The sequence below is a fragment of the Nicotiana tabacum genome, chromosome 6 (genome assembly GCF_000715075.1).
Source record: "Nicotiana tabacum cultivar K326 chromosome 6, ASM71507v2, whole genome shotgun sequence".
Taxonomy (NCBI): Eukaryota; Viridiplantae; Streptophyta; class Magnoliopsida; order Solanales; family Solanaceae; genus Nicotiana; species Nicotiana tabacum.
The window spans coordinates 126,786,485-126,804,576 of NC_134085.1; the positions used below are offsets into that span (position 1 = coordinate 126,786,485).

The 18,092-nt window shown below is 38.2% G+C and overlaps 2 protein-coding genes across 2 annotated transcripts; one reads left to right on the top strand and one right to left on the bottom strand.

Annotated features, from left to right (window-relative positions):
• The first annotated feature begins 3,232 nt into the window (after positions 1-3,232).
• Positions 3,233-3,880, top strand: LOC107778127 (dehydration-responsive element-binding protein 1B-like). The gene is given in 1 exon segment (NM_001325255.1): positions 3,233-3,880. A coding segment is annotated over 1 exon segment (648 nt).
• Positions 3,881-4,795: 915 nt separating this feature from the next.
• LOC107770824 (uncharacterized) lies at positions 4,796-15,956 on the bottom strand. Its single transcript, XM_075255307.1, has 5 exons — positions 15,555-15,956; positions 13,541-13,802; positions 13,252-13,448; positions 6,280-6,467; positions 4,796-5,528 (listed from the first exon to the last, which is right to left on the bottom strand). The coding sequence occupies exons 1-5, from the start codon at positions 15,647-15,649 to the stop codon at positions 5,242-5,244; spliced, it is 1,029 nt and encodes a 342-aa protein (XP_075111408.1). The 5' UTR covers positions 15,650-15,956; the 3' UTR covers positions 4,796-5,241.
• Positions 15,957-18,092: the final 2,136 nt, after the last annotated feature.

The following is an 18,092-nucleotide window of genomic DNA, read 5'->3' on the forward strand; positions in this document are numbered from 1 at the left end:
ATAAGAAGTAAGATTTTTAATAAAAATGATAGATCGAGTTATAAAGCAAGTGAAACAAGTTAAATAACCCAAAACCATTAAGTGTGTACTAGCATAAATCACCAAGACCTGGTGTCACAAGTGTATGGGATACTAGTAGAATATATAAAAGAATACTACTCTACTATCTGAAATAAAATAGACAGAAAAATAAGAAAAAGGAAGACTCAGGATGCTGCAGAACGGGCTCGGAAGGCAGCTCACCATGTAGTCTCGTAGTAGTGATCAAATGTGCGCGCCGGACTAATATCCAGATGCACCTGCCTCAGGTCCTGCACGTTAAGTGCAGTAGTATAGCGTGAGTACATAAATAACATGTACCCAATAAGTATCCAGTCTAACCTCGAAGAAGTAGTGACGAGGGTTCGAATTTGACACATACTATGGGCTAATAATAAAATGTCAAAAATTATAGCTAAGCATGGATTACATAAATATAGCTGAAAACTCCATAACAGGAAATAATAAACAATCTTCTCGCTAATAGTAAATCCGAAGTTTATTTCCATCACTTAACAATTTATATCTCAAGCCAATGAAGCAATATTAATTATAAATAATTCCAAATATTCATTATACGCAATTATGATGAGGTCGTACGACCCGATCCAACATAAAAATATTTAAACTCTTCACTGCCGAGGGTCGAACGGCATGTACCATAGATGCATCTATTTGCTACCGAGGCGTTCGGCCCGCTCCACAAGAAAAGAATATATATTTAAACAACCAATTCAAGATTTATTAAGGGTAAATATTCAAAGAAATACCAATTATTATTAACGGTCTAGTAAACGAAGTTTAAACTTTTACAATTCCTTTATCAAGTTCCAACATGATTTAAGCAATTAAACTAACAATTAGGGTGCAAATGTTGCAAGTATAATATGATTTGGGTCTTAGACTACCCGGACATAAGCATAATTAGTAGCTACGTACGGACTCTCGTCACCTCGTGCATACACAGCCTCCACAAATAAAAGCACATATTAATTCAATTCACCTATGGGGTTAATTCCCTCTTACAAGGTTAGAAAAGATACTTACCTCGACTCAAAGCCTACTTTCCGGTCCAAGATTGTGCTCAAACCCTCAATTCGATGTCGAACAATCCAAAACTAATCAAATGGTATATAAACTAATCAATACATGATCAAAAGTTCGTATTCCAACTATTAAAGTGATTACCCAACCCCAAATGTAAGATTCCTAAAATTCACCCCCGGGCCCAAGTGCCCGGATTCCGGAAATTTTCAAAGAAAGTTGTTACCCATAACCTCACGAACTCAAATATATGTTTTTCCCTAAGTTCCATAACAAATTTCGTGGTTAAATCTCATTTTTATCAAAAACCTAGGTTTTTCATCTAACCCATAAATTCCATAAATTTACATGTTAAAATCTACCAATAATCTATGTATTAAACTCACATTAGGTAGAAATTACTTACCCTCAATAGTTAGGTTGAAATCCCCCTTTTTGAAGCTCCAAAATCGCCCAAGTATGTGAAAAATGAGAGTAAAAGGTCTAAGTCCCATATTTAAAACAAGAATTCCGCTTCTTCGCAAACGTGGAAGAAGCCTCGCGTTCGCGAAGGCCTAAGCTGCCTGGGCATCGCGAGCGTGACAGCTTTTACGCAAATGCGCAGAGCAAAGTGCACTGGCCCTCCCCGACCCCATTTCCCCTGCGCGGATGTGAGTGGGGCTTCGCGAATGCGTAGACCTAGGCTCGCAAGGCTTCGCAAACGGGTGAGCTTGACCGCGAATGCGAAGGGCAATTGCCCGCTGCCCCCAACTCCTTCTTCGCGAATGTTATGGCCCTCCCGCATTGGCGAAGAAGGAAACCAGAACTGGAAAATCTGGTTTCCTAAAGTTAGCTCTGGGCACTCCGAAACACACCCGAGCCCCTCGGGACCCTGTCCAACTACACCAACAAGTCTAAAAAATATAATACGGATATGCTCGAACCCTCGAAATGCGTAAATCAACAACAAAACCAAGAATCACACCCTAAAACCAAATTGAATTAAAATATGAACTTCAAGTTTCCAAATCGCTCCGAAGCACCGAATCATACTTAGACTACTCGGAATGATACCAAATTTTGCGTGCAAGTCTTAAATCACCATATAGAACTATTCCCGGTCTTGAAATTCCATTTGGACTTCGATATCATCAAAACCTACTCCAAACCAATTTAAAGAACTTCAAAACCTTCAAAGAACCAACTTTCACTATTAGGCGTCCAAACGCTCCCGGATCATCCAAAACTCGATCCGAACATACGCCCAAGTCTGAAATCATCATACGAACCTATTGGGACCGTCAAATCCTGATTCTGAGGTTGTTTGCTAAAAATGTTGACCAAAGTGAAACTTAGCCTTTTTAGCCAACCTTAAGGAACCAAGTGTTCCAATTTCAACCTGAACCCTTCCAAATCCCGAACTAACTATCCCCGCAAGTCATAAAACAGTAAAAATACGTACGGGGAATCTTTTTTAGGGGAACGGAGTTCTATAAAGTAAAACGATCGGTCAGGTCGTTACAGATATATTATATAGATATATATAGATTATACTTAGATTTGATGATAAATATGGAATAATTATTAATCTGATAATAATGATAACTAACGTTCTAACACAAGTTACAACTCACTAATAATACCAAAGGAATTTATATTTTAAGTGCATATAATTAAACATACAATTAATTTTGTCTTATGATTTTCAAATGTCAAAGATTGGTCAATAGCAGCCTAAATAATCCTAATACTGTAGAAAAGATATTATTCCAAAAACGGGAGGAAGGAAGGAAGGAAGACAGGCAGAAAACTAAAAGGATACACCAGGTGCCACATCAGCCGAAACCACACGAGTTGGACACACTTAAAGACTCGGAATTTACTTTTCTTTGAAATCAATCCACTTGTCCCATAAAATAGCTGGGGCCTGGGCTTAGGATATTTCTGAAAATATCCTTACAACCCCTCAAATTAACTCCCGTGTTCTTTCGCCCGCGTCATCAAATTTTTTAGCTTCAGTGCTTCACTTATCATAGTTTACTTCCCCTATATATAGAAGCCCACCTTTCATATTGACCATAAAGAAAAAACCTCTAATTGAACAAACATTCAACACTACTGGACTACTTTTTACTCTCAGTATATATATACATACTATCAGTGATCAAGAATGGATATCTTTCGAAGCTATTATTCCGACACTCTTACTGAATCTTCATCACTGTCTGAAAATAGCAGCTCCTCACGTAATAGAGCTAATCTTTCCGATGAGGAAGTTATGTTAGCTTCAAATAACCCCAAGAAGCGCGCCGGGAGAAAGAAGTTTCGCGAGACACGTCATGCAACATACAGGGGAGTGAGGAAGAGGAATTCAGACAGATGGGTTTGTGAAATCAGACAACCAAATAAGAAATCAAGAATATGGCTTGGAACTTACCCCACTGCAGAAATGGCGGCTAGAGCTCATGACGTGGCGGCTATTGCATTAAGGGGTCGTTCTGCTTGCTTGAACTTTGCTGACTCTGTTTGGAAGTTGCACATCCCTGCTTCCGCCGACGCTAAGGATATTCAGAGAGCGGCGGCAGAGGCCGCCGAGGCTTTCGGCCGCCCATCTGAGTCAGAAGAAGCAGATTCAGGCACTACTCCTGAAACGCCAGAAAGTAGTAAGTTATTTATGGATGAGGAAGCTCTGTTTTGCATGCCGGGATTGCTAGCAAATATGGCGGAAGGACTAATGCTGCCTCCACCTCACTACGTAGAAGTTGGCGATTATGTGGAAGCTGCTGCTGATATGCCTCTATGGAGTTATACTATGTAAATACTTCTGGTTATTGCCTCTTTTGAAAAATCTATATCATCGTAAGTATATATAGTCAATACGCAATCAAGATGCTTGAGGTGAAGTTCCTTCAATTAGGATTTTGGAGATATATACTGGTAGTTTCGTACTCAATATTTGGATGGTACGAATATACAATACTAGCATTATAATTTAGTATAACGATGTAAATAGTAATTAAGTAGTATGCTCTACTAGCATCAGAAAGTGTTTTGTGCTAAATGCAGGACATTGATGTTAGTTACCGTACGTCACCAATTTTGTGATAACTTGTCAACTGGATGACTTGGTTAGGCAAGTGAGAGAAAAAAAGTTTTGTTATTTTCATGCCATTGTATTTTGAATGAAATAAGTGGCCAAGTAATTAATGGACCTATTTCATCAGTTTTTGAGTATTCAATATTTTTCGCCTTCTAAGATTATTATATAAACTTGGACTAATATTTAAAAGATATAATTATTATTTTGCCACTTTTGATATTTATAAAAAAGTCACTTCTAAGTACTTTTTCTTTGTAGCCTTTAGTATCTAAATTTAATTTTGTAACCCAAATCTTAAGCGAAAATAATGATGCAAGCATATGAATTTTCACTACTTACAGTGTGAATTACTGGAAGCCATTCTCCTCCTTGTAATTAACTAGAAGTTCATTAAAGTACAAAGCGTCTCCTAACGTCATCTATTATGTGACCTTCATAGTCGTTGATTTACAACCACAGAACATTTTCGTTGATGGGACCTTCATAGAACATACGAGACTAAAATATACATGGACGACAACCAAAGATCCCTACTAAATCCAAATAGCATGGCATGGAATGACACCTCACTTACGAGGAGCTGAAATCGTTTGATAATGATGTACAGCAAATAATAGCATATTCACAATAATATATTTGGAAATTTACTATCAAATGATAAAATTTCACGAAAACAAAGCAGCCTCAGGCTGCAATTGTGTACAGTGAGAATATTAAACATGATTCTCAGAACACCATGAAGCACATGGAAACACACGTCATAAATATTCACCTCAAGGAGCTTTAAATGACTTGATCTTGTGCCCTAGCTCAAATAAAGTTCACGCCACATAAGCACAAAAAGCAACAACAGAATTTCAAATGCTATTACAAAGCTACTGGAGAAGAATTTGAAAATCAAACAGTGAATCAAAGCTAGGCCTACTGAAGTTGGAAATAGAGAAACTCGCATGGGTAGGCATCTCCTAGAAATGCACACAGCGAGAAAAAAAAAAGACAGCCTGCTGACAATTAACAAAGACCTGACAAGCAAATAATTTCATACATAACTAGCAGTTAGAAGCACATGATTGTTCAATCTACTTTGCTTTCTTGATGAGAGTTGTTGTCCTGAATTCACTGTCATCCCGCACAAAGCTCCACCACAAGCAGGTCAGAGGGATGGTGGTGGCATGCCATAGAGCATGGGCATCCACAAATCCCCTATAGGGAGGAAAGTCATATAACTCAAGGAGTGTAGCGAGACCTCCACCAATCACCACAACCCATAGTTTCCAGCGTGACGGATGGCGAGTAACCCCTGCCCAGACAGCCCATAAGACAAGCTGCAGCATGCCCATAGACATACAGACTTTCATGTTCCACCCTGCAATGTGATCAAGCAACATCAGTTTTCCTACTCTCCGATACTTGATACATTCATGAAATCTAAAGAGCCACTACAATCATGCATCATTATTATTTCAAAGTGACACAAGGCAAGTATTTGCAACTAAAATTGGAATGTCAGAAGATATTATGCCCCAACTTAATAATAGCATCTGTGATATATCTTCTTCTCTTCAGTTGATACACAAATTGCTTCAATAGCCTCTGCATTTTCTCACCATTATTTTATTTTTGTCGTGTTACTCATTTCCGGTCAAACTTCTATTGTCAAAAACAATTGCACGGGCATCTTAAATTATAAGGACCTAAGGTCATTTAATTCTAAAGGTACAGTACATAAACTCATACCTAGAGTCCTAGACAGATTTAAGGTCACAGAGCGTAACAAGTTTACGGTAATTAGTTCATTTATTAAGTGAGTAGTTAATATTTTTGTTATTAGGATATTAACTCCCATAATTATATGAACAGAAAATAGAGCCAACATGGTTCAAATATGTGATGCTACTGATCATTGAGAAACTAAACACAGTTAAAGATCAAAAGAGAGAGATAAAATGGAGGACATTTAGGAAACTAAAAGTGTTGATGTTACAAACTAGATTTGTTTATACTGCAAAATCATCCAAAAATTTGCTGTTTCATTTTCCGTTAGCAGGAGATTGTGCAAGGAACACTTTATCACAATCATACATTATTCTATGGAAGTGGTGATGAAAGTGACATACCATAGTCAAGCTGGTAACAGTTCAGATACAAGATGTGGGTTGTCACAAATGCAAGAATGGGAGCAGCAGCCATTACCCTTGCTGCCTCGTCTCTCACATTGAAGACTCGCAATACAGCCAGGATCAGAGAAAACCCCAACAATGCAACGGCAGATGAATAGTCTAGCTTCTCAGTCAAGTCTACGTCTCTAAAGAGAGTTACAAAACATCAGAAGACAGAACATGGAAATTCGCAAATGAGAAACTGTAAGCTATTTGAGAAAATAAAAGAAGAGCAAAAAATGTGCCTGACTAGATAATTTGATGAATATAAGGTACACCTATTTACAAGTGTCTAACAGAATACATATGGGTAGTAACTATCTTAAGAACTTAAACTTCTAATATCTTAACACTGACATTCTCACGGCCCCCTTATATTTAATTGGAAAAACCAATTTACTTATTTTGACAACACATAAGAGCAAACAAGCCTTGGAATAGTAAAAAGTCACCAAAACGTCACTTGAATAGAATCGGAATCACTCAGAGAAAGAAAAGAGTCCCTAATATGGTTTCACGGAGATCCTGTATGAAAATCATTGGAAAAGCATAACCGCTGGGATCTTATAGGAAAGTTCAGGTCGTAGGGACCGTTACTGGATTAACTGCCAAAATAAAAAGAACAAAAAAAAAAAAAAAGGTGTCATTGCAATGTTCATTAGAAAGAGGGGTGATGCTGCCTAGACAGTCACCTGAAATAGATGCAGTGCCGCTGCAACGGTCACCGAAGAAGAAGCGTGGTGCCGCTGAAACAGTAACCAGAAATTTAGAAGTGACGTTGCTAGAACAAATATCAGAAAGACATAAGAATAAAAGAACTTTAAAAGAGAGCAAAATTTTTTGCTTCAGTCAGCAGGTCGCATGAGGCTGTCATGTAATAAGCACAAATTACTTAAATCTCAGTAAGATAATAGAAATTTCGGCACCACGTGGAAGTAAGCGGGAGATATATCTGTGACTTCTAGCCTCTTTGGCCAAGTTTCTTTTTGGCCAAAAGTGCTTTTTTTAAAAGTTAAGATGTTTGGCCAAGCTTTTAAAAGGAAAAAAAATACTTTTGAGTAAAAGCATAAGCGGTTTTTGAGAAGCAGAAAAAAGTAGTTTCTCCCCAAAAGCACTTTTGAGAAAAATACACTAAAAAGAACTTTTTGAAAGCTTGGGCAACACTAATTACTGCTTAAAAGTGTTTTTCCAATTAATTAGCTAAACACAAACTACTTTTCATCAAAGGTAAGTTTTTAAAAAGTACTTGTGAGAAAAGTACTTTTCAAAATAAGCTGACTTTAGAAGTTTAGTCAAACAGGCTATTAATAATTAGATGGATACAAGAGCAATTATTGATAGATGTCAAACATAATACACATTATATTTGTCTAATGTGAAAGAATATCTAACTTTAGCATTTCCAATGTTCCAATTCTGACAATATAACATCAATGATTAACATTTTAACAAGCTAGAACATTATAACAACCAAACATATTGAAGGTGTTGGTTTATGTTTAGTCAACAATGGCATGCCAATTGGAAGAGTTGGTGGAAAGAGTTGGTGTGGATGCTAGGAGGAAGCTTCCTCCTTTGATGTCACCCATGACATCAAGAGGAGGTCTTTACCTCTATAAATAGATGCACTCCTTCATTTGTAGAAATCATCCCAAAAATAATACAACACATTGTAGTGAGTAGAGAGTTAAGAGAGAAATTCTCTTAAGTGTAATTGGGAACTCTCCCCTTCCTTTGTTAATATTAAAAAGGCAACTGTTCTCTGGTGGACATAGGGTTATTTTGATCTGAACCACGTTAAATCTTGTGTTCTTTCTTTTACGTTTCCGCTAACAATTGGTATCAGAGCAACAGGATTCTTTAACGATCCAAGGAGGAAGAACAAGCAAAGATGAGTTCCATGAAGTTTGAAATTGATAGATTCAGTGGACGCAACAACTTCAATATCTGGAAGATCCAGATGATGGCGTTACTGCGGAGGGAAGGTTCAATCCATGCTATTGACGGAAAGTATCCTAAGGATATATCAGCTCCCGACAAGGAGAAGATTGAAGGGGATGCATTGAGTGCAATCCAACTATCCCTTGCACCTAACGTGCTTTGTGAAGTGAGTACGGGTACCGAAGAGACGGCCAAACAGTTATGGGAAAAGCTAGAAAGGCTATACCAAGACCGATCAGTGACAACAAGGATGTTGTTACAACGGCGTCTTCACACATTTAAGATGGGGTCAGGTACTTCGTTACAAGATCATTTAGATGCGTTCAATAAACTTGTCATGGACTTACAGATTGCAGGAATTAAAAAAGAAGAGGAGACGCTTGCATGTGCTTTGCTATTTTCATTGACTTTAGGATATCGTGATATTGAGAATTCAATGATGTATAGCAAGGAGCCTATCAAGCTTGAGCAAGTGCTGCAGGCACTTAACTCTAGTGATGTGCGGAGGCACATTGAAGGAGATAGAGATGACCAGGCAAGTGGGCTCTTTGTGAGAGGCCGGACTAGCCAACAGGGAAAGAGCAAATCAAAACACAGATCAAAGTCTCGTGTGAACAAGAAGAATACAGAGTGTTGGGGTTGTGGCAAGAAGGGGCACTTTGAACGAGACTGCCCAATGTCAAAGTCCAAGGAAAAGGCGAGTGCATCCACAGTTGAACAGGTACACGATTTTGATAATGATTATGTACTAACAACATCGTGTAATAATAATAGTAGTTATGGAAACAAATGGGTGTTAGACTCTGCTTGCACTCTGCATATGACGTTCCGAAAAGACTGGTTTAGCAGCTATGAGAAAAGTGGAGGAACCGTAGTAATGGGCAATAATGCAACTTGTGCAATAGTTGGCATTGGCTCAGTTCGGGTTCGCTGCCATGATGGAGTCGTGAGGACTATTACACAAGTCCGTCATGTTCCTGATCTGAAGAAGAATTTGATCTCCCTGAGTACTCTGGATGAACAAGGCTACAGGTACATGAGCGAAGCAGGAACTATAAAGGTGACTAAAGGTTCTTTAGTCATGCTGAAAGGCAAGCTGGAGAACGGCCTTTACACATTGGCCGGAAGCACCATTGTTGGCTCTGCAAATGCATCTACAATGCAGTTATCTAATGATGACAAGGCAAGACTATGGCACATGAGACTGGGTCATATGAGCGCACGTGGCATGGAGATGTTGAGCAATCGTAACCTTTTGGAAGGTGAGAAGATCAGCACACTTGACTTCTGTGAGCACTGCGTTCTAGGGAAGCAAAAGAAGGTCAGCTTCAGCACTGGCAAACACAAGACAAGAGGAGTGCTAGACTACATCCATTCAGATTTATGGGGTCCCTCTAAACTTCCATCGAAGGGCAAAAAGATGTATCTTCTCACTTTTATTGATGATTTCTCACGAAAGGTTTGGGTGCATTTTTTGAAGGCAAAAAGTGATGCTTTTGAAGCATTTAAAGAGTGGAAGATTTTGGTTGAAAATCAAATGGAGCGGAAAATCAAGTATCTTCGCACAGACAATGGCTTGGAGTTTTGCAATGAAGAGTTTAATGAATTCTGCAAGGTTCATGGGATCTCAAGACATAGGACTGCCAGGCATACCTCACAGCAGAATGGAGTTGCCGAGAGAATGAACAGAACTCTTCTTGAAAAGGCTCGTTGTATGCTCCTACAAGCCAAAATGTCCAAAGTATTTTGGGCTGAAGCAGTTCACACTGCTGCTCATATTGTCAATCGATCTCCAGCATCGGCAATTGACTTTAAAACTCCGAATGAGGTATGGTCAGGTGAACCCTCTAACTATTCATACTTACGAGTATTTGGGTGTCCAGCTTATTATCACGTTAATGAAGGAAAGCTTGAACCAAGGGCTAAGAAGGTCATATTCGTAGGGTATGTGGATGGAGTAAAAGGGTACAAACTTTGGTGTTTGTCTTTACTCAAATTTATAGTTAGTAGAAATGTCACCTTTGATGAATCCTCTATACTTGATCCCCGTAAAGTTTCTGTGAAGTTTTCAGGAAACAAGAACGACGAGCAGGTGGAGCTTCAGGTGGAGCTTGCCAAGGAAAAGGATCAAGAGACTCAGGTTAAAGATGAGTCAGAAGATGTAGACCTTGAAGAACTTGTTGTCAATGAACCATACACAATTGCAAAGGAGAGGGAGAAGAGGCAGACACGAGAACCGGAACGCCTTATAGATCAAGCAAACTTGATTGCATATGCGTTCGTAGCTGCACAAGAAGAGATTAAGGATCTGGAGCCCTCCTCGTATATTGAAGCAACTTCTTGCAAGGATGTTGTACAATGGCGGTTAGCCATGACTGAAGAGATGGAGTCTCTTCACAAGAATCAGACATGGGTCTTAGTGAAAAGACAAGGGAAGAGGACAGTTGGATGCAAGTGGGTCTACCGAAAGAAAGAGGGAATTCCCGAAGTGGAAGATACTAGGTTCAAGGCGAGATTGGTTGCAAAAGGATTCAGTCAGAAGGAGGGAATTGACTACAATGAGATTTTCTCTCCAGTCGTAAAGCATAGCTCAATTTGCGTGCTACTAGCATTGGTTGCCCAATTTGACTTGGAGCTTCAATAGCTTGATGTCAAAACTGCTTTCTTACACGGTGATCTAGAAGAGACAATCTATATGGATCAGCCTGAAGGTTTCCTAGCTGAGGGAAAAGAAGATCACGTATGCCAACTAAAGAAGTCTTTGTATGGTTCGAAGCAATCCCCTAGACAGTGGTACAAGAGGTTTGATGCATTCATGACTACATATGAATTCTCAAGGAGTGCATTTGATAGCTGTGTGTATCACAAGAAGATGTCTGGTAACTCAATGATTTATTTACTGTTGTATGTTGATGATATGCTTATTGCTGCTAACAACATTACAGAGATAAATGCTTTGAAGAAACTGTTGAGTAAGGAATTTGACATGAAGGATTTAGGAGCTGCAAAGAAAATCCTTGGTATGGAGATTTCAAGAGAAGACGGTGTTGTACATCTTTCTCAGAAGAGAGTTACAAATGCCTTAGTTCGAGGATGAGGTGGAGCATATGTCAAAGATTCCTTATGCCAGTGCAGTTGGTAGCATTATGTATGTTATGGTATGCACACGTCCAGATATTGCTCAATCTGTAAGTGTGGTAAGTAGATACATGTCCAGCCCAGGAAAGAGGCATTGGGAAGCTGTCAAGTGGATATTGAGATATCTCAAAGGAGCTTCTGGTGTTGGTCTGACCTTTCGAAAAAGTGGTGGAGGTATTTCAATTCTTGGTTATGTAGATTCTGACTATGCAGGAGATCTTGACAGAAGAAGGTCCACAACTGGATACATCTTTACCCTGGTTGGCAGTGCCGTTAGTTGGAAGTCGACTCTGCAGTCGATTGTCGCTTTGTCTACGACAGAAGCAAAATACATGGCAGCAGCGGAGGCGGTGAAGGAAGCTATTTGGTTGAAAGGTTTAGTAGCGGAATTGAGTTTGGTTCAGCTGGAATCAACTCTTAGATGTGATAGTCAGAGTGCTATTCATCTAATGAAAAATCAGAGATTTCATGAGCGCACTAAACACATTGATGTCAGATTTCATTTTATTCGAGATGTTGTTGGAGAGGGAACTATCAAGGTCGTGAAGGTTATCACAGACGATAATGCTGCAGATATGTTGACCAAGATAGTCCCACTCGCTAAGTTTGCACACTGCAAGGACTTGGCGGGGGTGTGCATCAACTGATGCAACTCCGAAGAGAACAGTTGTTAGGTGGAGGTGGTATGTTCAACAATGGTTTGATTCTTCTTGTTTCTTACAACGGGGTTGCCCAGTAAGCTTAGAAGTTTTGGCCAGAGTTGTTCACACGCACGTTCGAAACGCAAACCAAGGTGGAGATTGAAGGTGTTGGTTTATGTTTAGTCAACAATGGCATGCCAATTGGAAGAGTTGGTGGAAAGAGTTGGTGTGGATGTTAGGAGGAAGCTTCCTCCTTTGATGTCACCCATGACATCAAGAGGAGGTAGTTTGATGTCACCAATGACATCAAGAGGAGGTCTTTACCTCTATAAATAGATGCACTCCTTCATTTGTAGAAACCATCCCAAAAATAATACAATACATTGTAGTGGGGAACTCTCCCTTCCTTTGTTAATATTAAAAAGGCAACTGTTCTCTGGTGGACGTAGGATTATTTTGATCCGAACCACGTTAAATCTTGTGTTCTTTCTTTTACGTTTCCGCTAACACATATATATTTCCACAGGCGCTGCCCCAGAAGAAATAGTTTTATAATAATCCAACTTGGTTTACCGTAATTAGAAGCTAATCTAAGTTTCAGCACAATTACTGAAGAAGTAGTGGCCTCAAACAACACCCAGAATTAAACAGTAAGAGATTTGCAAATAACTAGTTTTACATACACCAAACAGTGTTCTCCACTAAGCCCTTAACAATTCCACTCATAAGGAGAAGCTAGAGAAACATAAAATGTCCTCACTCCTCAGACACCAACATAATAATTTGCAGCCGTGGTGCTCATATGATCTTATCGAAAACAGGCTCTCTACTCCTCCGGAGCAGGGGTAAGGTCTGTGTATACACTATCCTCCCCAGACCCCACTTGTGGGATCCCACTGGGTTGTTGTTGTTGGTGGTGCTCATATGATCTCTGTGGCAAACGCCCAAAAAATTGAGAAATTGACAAACTCATATTGAAGGTTATGTTGTCTTGCATCTGAAAGTTCTGTATATATATGCATCCCAGGACATATATTACAAATCCAAAATGTTAGCACAATTATCCATGACAATGCCAGAAAAAGCCTGAATCATATATTGATGAGAAGCCAACAACCAAGAAGGAGAAACTATATATATTCAGAAGACAGTTTCAAGCTACTTGAAAGAAAGAGAGAACTACAAAAAAGAGAAGTAAACAATCTCTCACCTACTATGGAAAACAGCACTCCAAAACCAGGAGTTCAGTGAAAAAATAGCATATATATGCCACAGGCCAGTATACTCATAATATGGCTTTTTGTTTGGCCTAAAGGGCAGCTTGTAATTCACCAAAATGAAAAAGGATACCCATCCATGGAATTGTACAGCAAGGTTAAGAGCCGAAAGAGCTACAGAAACAGGTTCCTGGAATGAAAGACTTTGTTTATGATACTAACCATAATACAGCTTAAATTAGCCTGCTTAAGAAGGAGGAAATGCTTAGTAGTGTGAAGAACCTGGATTCCATTGACACGCTGAAAAGGCCATTTTCCATGATATTTGACAGGCTTAAGACCAAGTTTCTTCCGCTCTTCCTCTCTGGAAAGCATGCAGTGGTAACGACAATCACTAAGGCAGTCCCATTGCTTCCATCTCAAATAAAGTGGTTCCTGCAGATACCATGGACCATCAATGGGACTCCCACCAGAAGTAAAATTACAGTGTTGAGAGCATTTGTCCCCCACGCAACCAGTCTTCTCACACTGATCAACACAAGCTCTGTAAAACCAGCAATTTCAAATATTAAAGGGCATGAAGTGAACATAACATCAAAAAACGTGTTGCAGATTAACAATAGATATTCGAATTTCTTCCGGGATTCAGCCCGTAAAGCATGCAAATTAGTAAAGCCAGGTGCTGCCTAAGACCCCAGAAGGTAGACTTCGACATGGAAAAGCAGGCTAGAGGATTAAGGTTTCTAAAAGAGTACACATGCATTACTTCATGTATTCCCTGTTCCCTGTTGGAAAGTTTAAAGAACAATATGATTCCGAAATTAGAGCAACTATTGGTTACATGTATATATGGCTCGAGAGTATATATAGTCCTTTATTGTGTTCCACATCCAAAAAGAGTCTACCAGATCCGACCTCACTTGTCTGTCAAAAACATATGTGGAGTCTCAGTTCTTCACTGATTGTGGATCGTAAATGAGCTTTGCAGCATCTAGGGCTTCCTTCACTTTAATTTGGCCCCATTTAACAGCATAACCCACGGTAGCCTGGTTTATTGGGCTATTGGAAGTATGTCACAATTAGTAAACTTACATTGAACCAAAGAACTTAGAAATAGAGAGAGCAATGATTTGCATCAAGTTAGGTTTCAGTACAGAGGCAAGAAGCCGCAGTTGTCAGGATTACACAGGCATCTGACCGTTGAACGTTATCATATTAAAGTTGTCTTCAATCCAACAAAAATTTTAAAGAATTTGGAATGCAATATCTACTTCAAGTTTACTCTAGACTTTTAGACAATTCCCGATACCAGATAATGCCTCTTTTTCATGTGGGGATGGAGGATGGGCAATTGAAGGGGCATTAACTAGGTATCCTCAGTGGAGCTTTCATTAGGAGTGAAGATCACCAACCATAGTCCCGGAGGACATAATAATGCCTCCTGTAATTAATAAATACAGGCAGCCTAAAGCAACTCATGGACATCAATTTTCTCTACAATTTTTTTTCTTGCAAGTCCATTATATAAATGCATCATCCATCAATAAGAACTGTGATAAAATGCAACTACAGGACTCCCTAAATTTATTAATCAAACCAAATAGATGAGAAAAACGAAATATGGATCTTCACAAAAGTTGAACTGACTAAAAATAGAATTTTTTTTGTGCAAATTCTCAGATGCTTGGTTGTCTAATTAACTTTATAAAAAAATTAAATTAGCAAAGGTAAAGTGAACACCATCATTAAAGGTATCAGATAACTCTATTCACCAACACTTAAGCAGATCGAAAAAAATCTAAGTCCATTCATTTGAAGGAGGAACATGAAACTTGCACGGTACAACCAAGAACAGGTAGCTTCATGCCACTGGATAGAGCTAAATTTCTACTCTCTTACAAATTACTAGCTTTTAACCTCGATAGACAACAGAAGATGTCTCTTCATCTTGCATTTTGTATGTACAAGCTCACACTAAATCAAGTAAATTATGACCTTCACCTCTACTTGACAAAGGCTCATCAGTTGATTCCACTTTCCAGAAATCAAATTGAACAGAAATATCAGAAAATATACAAAAAAACGAGGCAAAAACTAGCATTCAATTGCTTCCATTTATTCTAGCTGTAAATCAAGCAATGTCAACCATTAAATCTCAACAAAAAAAAAAGCGCTTATAAATTAAATTATTTACCACGAATTAACTAGAACTGAAAATGAACCGGATATAGAAATTGCAATACTTAAATTAATAAGAGCAGGTCAAAATAGTAAATATGAGTAAAGCGGAGCTTACCTGTAAACCGGATCCGCATCGCCGGCACTGGCATGGAGGAGTCCGAAAATGGAGAAAAACGCAGCAAGGAACAGAAGCAAACGACACTGTGCCATCAGATTCGCGATAGAGAAGGGAGCGGGAACTAAAATTCAAAGTCACGAAGAATTCCAACGGATGAAAGTGAAACTTTGCGTACTGAGTTGACTGATTAACTTCCATCAATATCGCACTGTCTTTAAAAGAGATTGACGCAATGATGAACCCATGAACTGATTTGATTTGACTGTAAACATGTGGAATGGATGAACAACGTGATTACAATTGAAGAGAGAGAGAGAGAAATTTATTTGAGGGCTTTTGGGAAGATGAAGGGGGTGAGCTGAAAGGCTGCGACCGGTGCGTTGAGGAATCTCGTGAATAGAGCACCCGGAGATGGCGTTTCACGATAAGACACGTGGAACATCTCCCTATTTTACGTTTTTGCCCTCCATCTTTTAATTAATTCTACAGATCCCCTTCCTTAACTTTTCGTAATATCTTGATGATGGAACTGGATTTGGTGATATATTCCACCATCACCCCTTAAACAGTTCGTATAAACTTGCGAGTGAAGTAGAAAACCAAGTCAAATTATAACATGTGATAGCATGTGAATTTCTATTTTTATTATTAACAATGGTTGATTCACATTTTTAAAGTCATGAATGCTCGAAATTCCAAAAGAATAGGAAAAATATGTTTAGTTATGAGTGTTTACTTAATATTTATCTAAATATTTTATAATTATCTATGCAACTTTACAAAATATGATCAAAGTTAATGGGTGCTTGAACACCCACAGATGCCCATGTGATCCGCCACTGATTATTAATTACGTATTATTTTATCAAAATATTTATCTGTAATTATCTAATAAATTATTTGATTGTGTACATCAATAACTTAAACTCTTCAAAGGAGAAACTTTATTAACAAAAGGGTAAAATTGGTAAAATAAGTTTAAGAATTCATTGTGACTTCAATCTGGAACTATATAATTTAATAGACTGTAACTAACGTAGAGACTCTGTTGTTCCTTTTTTAATTTTTTGAGACTCTGTTGTTATAATGCATAAATTTAAGAGAAAATTTCATAAAGCACTATCTTTTAGTGATAATTAGCTATCGATAGATATCATTTGCTATATTACGGATTGTAGATACGTTTTCTGTTGTTATAAGATGTATTAAATGTATTTAAGCTACTGTATTCATGAATACAATAGCAAAAATAGGCGTGAATCAGGAAAGTCCAGCTAATCAGTTGTTGTATTCGATTGTATTCATGGCGTGAAACATTGGATTACAGCTAGGCAAATTATTGTATTCGACTGTATTCACGGCGTGAAACAGGGGATTACACTGTTTTTAAGCGGAAAGTGAGTCAATTAACATAATAGACTCCTAATATAACTTAACAAACTCAATTACAACACACAAATTTTGTATTTTCAGTTACAAAAAAAGATTCTCACCCGAAAAATGCCTCAAAAATATAGCAATCTTCAGAAAAATTATATAATACATCTGAATACATAAATTATATTAATTAAAAAAAACATATGAATACATTCATGGCATATAGAAGGACAGTAAATACAATGAAATACACAGAATACAACAGGATACATTCAAATACAATGAAATAAAAGACAGTGAATACAATGAAATACATGGAATACATCGAGATACATTGAATTACAATGAAAAAAAAATACAATGAAATACATGAAAATACAGCGTGATACGTTGAAAATACATTGAAATATATTAACATCAAAATCAAGTTGCTCAACCCCAAACTCCGTCGTCTTTGTTCAAGAACAAACCCTAATTTCCGGCGAAACTGCCGTCGAGCAAAAACCCTGAATCACCACTAGCTATAAGGGTTAATGATGTCTAGACACCCCACTAGGAGATACTTGCCACGAGTCATCCATCACGTTAGCCATGTATCATGGTTGTATTTTACCAATAGAGTTTAATGATACAATGTTTGGAATTAACTAGCTTGAATAATTTGAATCTGAGCAAGTAAAGACAACAAGGGGATAAAGAACCATCTAGGGAAAGATTTTATGATTCCACGAGCCCGAATCATACTTAGAACCTCGACTTTGTCAGTTTAGCCACGCCCATTAATGAGTCTTTGTCGATACCTGGTTTAACAAAGGTCGTCGTCGAGGGGCAGCCTGAAAGTATAGTTCACGAAATTGAAGATATGGTTTGATTTCGACGTTGATTCAAAGCCCCATGCCACTGACAATGAAAAATTCGTTCGACAATGGAGATGAATCAGTGGGGAATCATGGTTGTATTCATGGAGAAAGACTGGCGTTAGAGAGAGAGGGTGGAGAAAAATCTGAAGAATGAGAGAGAAAAATAATAAGCATATTTTATGGCTTAAGTGTAGGAGGTGACCATAAATAGATATTTGGCTATAAAAATCAAAAGGTAGCTATAGAATATAATTTTTTAAAAGGATATTTATTTAAAATAAATAAGGTATCAACCTTT